We start from the raw sequence: 8,923 nt of genomic DNA, 5'->3' as shown, positions 1-8,923 counted from the left end.
AGTGAACGTTTGTTTTTAAATCATAGTGCTTTAATATTAATTTTTTTCATAGTTAAAAATAAATTACAAATTAAAATAGGAATTTCATAAAAATAGAAACAAACACTCCAAATTTTATTTAATATAATAAATTGGTTAGAAATAATCTGATATGGACAACGTATATAATGTTATCGCAAAGAATAGGTATATGTATATTTTGGGGGGGAGGGAGGGGGTATAACTATGACTTCATAGTCTCCGTATAGCCAGAGACTATTAACAAACAAGAAATACCTTTGGTGCAGGTAACTAAAACTTTATTTGATGTAGTACGAAAAATAAGACTACAGTTTAACAGTGAGTAGGATCCATAGAACATCCATTATATTTTATCAGATAAGGATCTCACTCAACCTCGATGTTTTCTTAAAATGATGGTAAACATGCAGGAGAAAGCAGTTTTACAGGGGGGTTGCACGTTATTGTATCTTTCACTTTGAGTACTACCCGTGCTGTGGTTTCACCTTGACGAATGTTTAAGCCTTTATCTACAAATAAATATTAACATCTTGTGAAAATAATAAAAAAGAAAATATACAATAGTTAAGTATTAAATCTGACTAAATTTAAGATATCTTGTGTCTGTTTGATATGAAATATGTTCAAACTGACTGATCACATTAAAACTAATGATTGTAAATTTATAAATATAACAAAAGACGAAGTAAAACATACGTGAAATTAAAGCTAAATTTGTACAAAACATAACTATTATAGTGAAAGAAATCATGAAAATTAAAATGTTGATTACAGCATTAAGTTAAAACAACGCACGTGTTGTCTTCTATTTCCTGAATTGTTTTACAGATGTTAACAAATAATGAAAATAAATTTATAAGTATGAACTTTCACACATAAAAAAAGTCATTCCACAAATTCTATCAAACATTGTTACAAACACGAAGTTATAAACCACATAAAGATTTAACGATGTTGAATCATGTTCGTTAAATGTGTGTGTGTGTTTCATTATAGCAAAACAACACCGGGCTATCTGCTGAGTCCACCGAAGGAAATCGAACCCCTGATTTTAGCGTTGTAAATCCGTAGACTTACCACTGTACCAGTAGGGGACTTTTGAATATATATCATAAAAGTCAAAAGATAACACAGCTAAGCCTAAGCGCAAGGCAAATTAACTATAATAACGTTACAAAGTTAAGCCTAAACACTGAGTAACTGAAACAGATATAAATAACTAGATTATCTCTCTTTTTCTTTTACATGCTAGATATTTATGTTTAAGCTAGTAATTATTTGATATACGTAATATCACTTTCTGGGGGTTTTATGGTTTTTGTTTCATAATATAAACACGATCAACAGGTTCAATGTGAATTATAAAAATGATTTTTTAGGAAAGCTAATTTCTTCCTCAAATCCAAGTTCTGAATGCTCATCAAGCCCTGATGTAAGTATTAAGATATCTCTGTGACTGCGATTCGTTAAACATGAATAAGGAGTGTTTTGCTTTTCATTTTGAAAAGCTCTATCTGAGAAGTTCCTAACTTTAGATGTGGAAGTCATATCTCTCGTGTTAAGCAGAGAGATAGATTCAGCACAAGAGTATGCTTGAGGACTATTACTATTTGATGGAAAGGGAATTTTCTTTTCTACAGGACATATCTGTGGAGTCGAGTGCAAATGACATAAGGGAAAGTTATTCGTAAGCGCACTATCACCAAGAGCCGATGAAGCTAAAGAACCACGAAGAAGGAGGATTGGGTTGATGTTTGGAAACATATCAGGCATTAAGGTGCGTGGATTTAGCTGTAAATTATTAGCTATAAGATTGGTAGTCGCTTGAGAGAGACCTCTGGATAAAGTTTGGGCAAATGTCACAACGTCCATTTCGCGCTCAGCTCGAAGGATCTCAGACAAAATGACGATGTAGTTTCTTGCCATTCGGAGAGTTTCAATCTTAGATAATTTTTGTGCTTTGGAATGAACTGGTAAGCATTTTCTCAGCGTGTCCAATGCGCCATTTAAGCCATGCATGCGGTTCCTTTCTCGTGCATTTGCTTTATGGCGCCTTATTCGAAGTTTTGAAGTTTTGTTTTGTAAAGACATTCTTCGATGTAGGTCGTGTAGAAAAGACACCTTTGGCTGTCTTTTTGGAATGAATCTCTTCGCAACTGGCTGGCGAAGAATTTCTTGAGTTTCCCCAGTTGAGATCCTCAGTTGACACCCCCAGTTGAGATCTAAAGTTGACATCCTCAGTTGTGGAATCCGCCACATTGCCATCAGTTGATATATTCCTGTCAGCAGAGACGCAATCGGAACTTGACAGATAATCCATGCTTAGCATTTTAAGTCTTCGAAATGCTAAAGAAATAAATAAAGAAAAGAGTATATGTACTCTGTCGCACATAAGAGTGCATTGTGTAAGTTATACGAAACTAAGAAATGTTATATAAACGTTTGAATTATGTTCACTGGCTGGGTTACTTTTAGATTTAAATCGGTTTGTTTAGGACACAAGTATGCACATACCTTCATAGCGTCACTAACATGTTTTGAAGTACTTCATTTCCTAACCATTAGATAAGATTTACCTAACCAATGATAATGTCACTTATTACTAATTTCTAGCTTCTCAAACTCCTTCCCTAAAGGTAAATCAGTAATTTATCACAGGAATGTCTTACCTTTATTTCATATAAACTGAATAGAGTATACTTATATAAGTAATTCCTAACACATGTTCAGTGTGGTATTTTGAATCGCCAGAAAGACGAACGCACTTAAATCTTTGGTTTAGGAGTTTTCATTTAATATTTTGCGCTCTCCAAAAGTTTGTGCACGCGAATTGCACATTTTGCTTTAATGTGTATATGTGTATTCTACAGTGATATATTTGTAGTGTCCAACTATTTGTGCATACCCGAACCAATAAATTTAATTTAAGCTTTAAAAACCACAAAGATGAATAGAGAGAGCAGCACATGGAGGGCAATATTTGTTTGATTTGAATTTCGCGCAAAGCTACTCAAAGGCTATCTGCGCTAGCCGTCCCTAATTTAGCAGTGTAAGACTAGAGGGAAGGCTGCTAGTTATCACCACCCACTGCCAACTCTCGGCATACTCTTTTACCAAAGAATAGTAGAATTAACCGTTACATTATAACGCCCCCACGGCTGAAAAGGAGAGCATGTTTGGTGCGACGGGGATTCGAACCCGCGACCTTCTGATTACGAGTCGAACGCCTTAACTCACCTGGCTATGCAGAGCCATGGAGGGCAGGGTCCCCTTTTTTACAGCACAAAAACGACAAGTATAGAGACTTCAATACTCAGTTTGTGAATATTTAAAATAAGCAGTAATTATTGTATATTTTTACTGAAAATAGGAATGGTATATCTCTTACTATTAATATAAAAAATAAGGATGACATATCTTATATTGATTGACATATTCTTTAAGGTAGCATATTCCAAAATGTGGGATGCGCTCCTGTGGAAGCGCAAATTATTTCTTGGGGAGGAGCGAGACGATTAGAGTAGAGTTAGCAGTGTGATAGTGGAAAATTATGTGTTTAATGAATAGAATAAACAATAACTACAACACTTATAGTATTGTATAAATATATTATCTATATATATTAAGATATATAGATGTATTGTATTTCGTCACTTAACTCACTTTTCACTGATTAAAAAAAGGAAAAGAGGGTCGTGTGCAAGAAACCATATTTATTAAAAGGTGGCGTGTATGACAGAGTATGGTAAACGCTGTTTACATGTGTTGTCGTTACTAGTGGGTTTATGTTTCATCAAGCTTAATATTTTGGTTCAATAGCTGGATCGAAGTTTTCAAAAATCTTGTATTCGATCCTGAATTGGCTTGCCAGCAACTCTGACCTTTTATTGGCTGACCTATACAAACTCTGGACATAAATGACTAAAATAGCTGTTTTAACTCCATTAACCTGTGTTAGAGCTGAAAGAATTAAGCCAGATAACACGCGTGGGATAAAGGGTCCTGGTTCAGGAAGATAATTGGCTTATGCAGATATACTAAAATATTGTCTCTACCTATCTGTTTCCACGTGCAACTATTACACGCTAATACTGTAAAAATTTTTGTCGAACGCAGATCACTTGACTCAGGTGTATCATTCTAATTATTTTATTTTCTTACAATTAAGAACAAACGATATTATTAAGATAAACTCTATATGTGAGTTCAATTGGTATGTTTATCATCATCCGTCAGTGAAAGTTTTCATAAAATTGGTCCACTCATCCACACACTCAAATATAATTAATTAAGTTAATGAGAAAAACGTTAGGTGAATGTAGATATACGGATTTGTTATGCATAAGTAGGATATAGATAAACATATATATATATGTCATGTCTTTTTATTGAGAGGTACACAAACATAGTGACTTGTAGACATACACATGACTTGTGTTTTATAAACAATTTTTAGATGTTCTGTGTTCTCTTAGCTCTCTAAATGCTGACTCTGTGCATTTGTAACGGATTTCTAAGTATCTCAATATAAGTTATAATCGCTAAATTCCAAAATTTTAGTCTCTTACCTGTTTAATTCTAGACGACTAGGAAGGTGGTGTTGATGGATTCTATACGCAAGATTTATGGTTGTCTGCGTTGCTGGTTAGAAACACTCACGAGGTCATATCTTTTTCCTTTAACTTATCATAAGCAATTAGATTTTTATCAGGTTTTGGGTGCGAGAACGAATCAGCTTTCAGATAGATAATCAACTATCAGGAAAAGCGTATAGGAAGTTGTTATAATGATTTTACTGCAATTAAACAGCGCTCGCTTACCTTAAAGCAAATGGAAAAACAAATAAAGAGTTAAAAAAGATTAGCTAATTAGCGAATGAATCAGAAATACTTCCACCTGATGTGTAATTCTATTCGTCATTCTCATATATTTCGATTAATTTCAAAGCCGCAAAAGTTCCGGAATTCCTCTAAAGTTCTGGGGTGATATATCAAAATGAATGTAGTTTATGTTAAAATTAACCGCGGCCGACAAAACATTTGCGATACGTTTATTGCCCTTTACTCGAATTTTCCACATTCTATTCTTTTCACACACTGAATTTAAGTTACACTTTCTTGCAGGCATTATGTGTTAGATCGATAAATCGTGGTTTATTTTGAAAAAAATACGACAATAAAAAAACGCAGTCAGGCAAACAAATTCACATAAACGTAACTTTATTTAATAAAACCACACCTAAGAAACGTTATATAATAAAACTACACGTATAGTAAACAATAAAATATAGTAATACTAATTGTAATAACGTACAGTTGTTTCTTTTGTTTGAATTTCGCGCAAAGCTACACGAGGGCTATCTGCGTTAGCCGCCCTAATTTAGTAGTGTAAGACTAGAGGGAAGGCAGATAGTCATCACCACCCACCGCCAACTCTTGGGCTACTCATTTACCAACGAATAATGGGATTGACTGTAACATTATAACGCCCCAACGGCTGAAAGGGCGAGCATGTTTGGTGTGACGGTGATTCGAACCCACGACCCTCAGATTACGGGTAGAACGCCTTAACCCACCTGGCCATGCTGGGCTAACAACGTACAGAGTATGAAACAATTATGAGCATTCAGTGTATGATACGATTTTACGAATTGAAATAAAGAAACAAAAACGAATCATAAAACCCGTACTAAAGAAAAAAGTAGCTAAAAGGTGTTTAGGGCAGTCCACGAATCGAAACTAAATTATTACAAAGTTAAAGTAAATGTATAGTTGTAATAAATGTAAACTTTGCTGGATACGCAGAAATGTCACAAAGTAATAAGCATATGAGTTTTGAACGAACCGCACATGTATATTTTAGTTCTAAATAAGTCTAGAAAGTCCATAAAGATTGTATCTGTGTATTGTTCCTTTCAGTCGTGGCATATCGGCTCACATAATAGATCTGAGTTTTAATAATACAAACATTTCGCTTATAGCTCTGTTATCTCTTGACCAAAAGTCTCATATATGTTTCATTAAGAATTATTATGTGTGTGTTTTTATTATTATATTATTAATTATGCAAGGATGTCATGATGTTACAAGTTGCTATTTTAACTGTATTTTTATTGAATAGTTAATTGTATATTATCTGATTTATAATGGATGCATCACAATGGCTCAGTGGTAAGTTTGCATATTTACAATGCTAAAAATCGGGTATCGAAACCTGTGATGGATATGTAGAGCATGAATGATCCCCCATTTAGCTTTGCGTTTAATAACAAACTAATTAAGAATTATAATGGGTTGCAACGACCTGTTGGAAGAAAAGGAGATGTGTGTGTGTGTGTTTTTCTTGCAGTAAAGCTACATCAGGCTATATACTGAGCCCACCGAGTAGAATCGAACCCCTGAGTTTCGCGTTGTAAATCCGTAGACTTACCGCTGTACTAGCGGGAGGCAGAAAAGGGGATAATGTGTTGGTTTCTCTACTGAGTTGCAGTCCATTATAGTTCTCAAACTTACTATGTTTTGCTTAAAATTCCTCTGAGACATCCCAAAAATTCTAAATGATTTATTTTACATTTGATGATCTAATATGTCTGCTTTGCACTTTAAATAAAAGGTTTGGTTTGTTTTGAAGTTTGCGCAAAGCTACACGGGGTTATCTGCGCTAGTCGTGCCTAATTTAGCAGTGTAAGACAAGAGAGAAGGTAGCTAGTCATCACTATCCACAGCCAACTTTTGGGCTACTCTTTTACCAACGAATAGCGGGAATGACCACACATTATAACGCCCCCACGGCTGAGAGGGCGAGCATGTTTTGTGTGACTGAGATTCGAACCCGCGACCCTCGGATTATGAGTCGAGTGCCTTAACCACCTTGCCATGCCAAACATATATAAAAGTTCTGCCTTATGTTGTTGTGTTTGTTTCTGTTAAAAGGATCGTTTTATGCTTCAATACAACAACAAAATATTTTTGATTATGTTTTGTTTTAGGGGCTTGTTTGTTGTTAGGCTCAAAATCATACAACGGGCTATTTGTGCAAAACACACATCTGGTTTCGCAATTCGAATGTTACCGTCCTGAGCCTGCAGATTTACCACTAAGACACAAGAAGCTTTTGTTTGTGTATTAAATTTATGTTTTATTATATTATGTATAATTGTCAAAGGATTTCTGTAGTGTTTTTGTCCTTGTGTCTGTGTTAAAGAGTTTATCACGTATTTCTTTGTTGAAGGTTTTATATACCTTCATGTTATGTCATTCTTTGTAAGAGTTTCATTTTCATGTTAAGTGTCAACAATGATTTTTCAATATATTTTAAATCCAAATAAAGGGTTTTTATCATATGTGTTTATTATCTGTTAAAGATTAGTTTTATGGTAGTACTTTGATTATGAAATAATTATCTTGGTTTAATGGTTGTGATCGTTATTTGAAACCTGTATTCGAGTGTGAGCAAACGTTAGAATGAAAATGGGCTTACTGATTTTGAAATTTAAATTGAATTATCAATCTGAGAACAAGCCTGGAGAAGGGAAGAAGGAAAACGTGGGATACTAATATACCAGGTATTTCTATTTTGGACAATTTGGTACATATATTCAATTTGAAAAGCTGAAATGGAAATGTAATAAAGGCGATTATTCCGTGTAAGTGATTTTGTGATAACAAAGGTTTATAATTTTGTTTCGATTCGTGTCCAATCTCATTATCCCGTTTAACATCATGAAGCACTTTATGATCAATGTATTAATCGAATCCAGTCAATAGTTCGAAGGTTGATCCACATTTACCTGGATTTATTACAGTCATTAGTTATAAAAAGTTTTATCAATGAAGTCCTGTAGATAATACAATTAGCAACACACAGTCAGTAATAAAATGATCCAAACTTTCAAAATTTGAATAATTAAATATAAAGTTAAATAAAACATATTTTTATATTTTCTTACAAAGAGATAAAATATTTTATGCAATATTCATAAAAAGGGAATATTTCAGAAGATAAAACGTACAATATTACAATAAAAAGATCTTAATCGGTATTACGACAGTGAATGTTTTATTTTTATTTGTTTGAGGTTAAGCACATAGCTACACAATGAGCTATCTGAGCTGACAGTGGATGAATTCGTTTATTTTACATTTTTATCACATTTTACACATCCTGTTGTCCGACTTTTTTCTATCAACTTCATCTCAAACACTAATACTTTTGTGCTTTATTTACTGTGAGAAAAAAACAAAACAGAATGTTTTATTTGTGGCTTCTAGAATATGTTTCAAGCCATTTCTTCCAAGGTTTTGTTTCCGAGTTTGTAAAACTCACGAATATTCCAATTAACCAATTTTCTTTTATATATTTCATTCCATCCTTTCCCATCACCTGTTACTTGATTCGTTAGTATTTTAAGTTCGTTTTATTATTTTTTGTCAGACTTTGTTTGTTTTGTTTTTTGAATTTCGCACAAAGCTACTCGAGAGCTATCTGTGCTAGCCGTCCCTAATTTAGTAGTGTAAGACTAGAGGGAAGGCAGCTAGTCATCACCACCTACCGCAAACTTTTGGGCTACTTTTTTACCAATGAATAGTGGATTTGACCGTCACATTATAACGTTCCCATGGCTGAAAGGGCGAGCATGTTTGGCGCGACGGGGATGCGAACCCGCGAACCTCAGATTACGAGTCGCACGCCTTAACACGCTTGGCCATACCGGGCCTTCTCAGACTTTATTTTTGGTAAATGAAAAATACCTTTTAATTCACAGCCTTCTGTGTTTTCCCTTCAGAATGGACGTAACCTAGTGGTTAACACGAACTTTACTTGCGATCTAGAAACGCACTACAAAAACTGTAGTCAACTCTTACTGTTCGGTTTAAAAAAAGTAACCTAAAAGTTAATATAT

The 8,923-nt window shown here is 34.2% G+C and overlaps 1 protein-coding gene across 1 annotated transcript; it reads right to left on the bottom strand.

The window, feature by feature from the left end:
• Positions 1-226: 226 nt before the first annotated feature.
• On the bottom strand, positions 227-4,673 carry LOC143254554 (uncharacterized). The gene is made up of 2 exons (XM_076509715.1): positions 4,590-4,673; positions 227-2,367 (listed from the first exon to the last, which is right to left on the bottom strand). The coding sequence occupies exon 2, from the start codon at positions 2,284-2,286 to the stop codon at positions 1,381-1,383; it is 906 nt and encodes a 301-aa protein (XP_076365830.1). The 5' UTR covers positions 2,287-2,367; positions 4,590-4,673; the 3' UTR covers positions 227-1,380.
• Between the last annotated feature and the right edge of the window lie 4,250 nt (positions 4,674-8,923).

The sequence above is a fragment of the Tachypleus tridentatus genome, chromosome 6 (assembly GCF_004210375.1).
Source record: "Tachypleus tridentatus isolate NWPU-2018 chromosome 6, ASM421037v1, whole genome shotgun sequence".
In the NCBI taxonomy this organism is placed as follows: Eukaryota; Metazoa; Arthropoda; class Merostomata; order Xiphosura; family Limulidae; genus Tachypleus; species Tachypleus tridentatus.
Note: the sequence above shows the minus strand (reverse complement) of the source record. Positions and strands in the feature narration are given on the sequence as shown.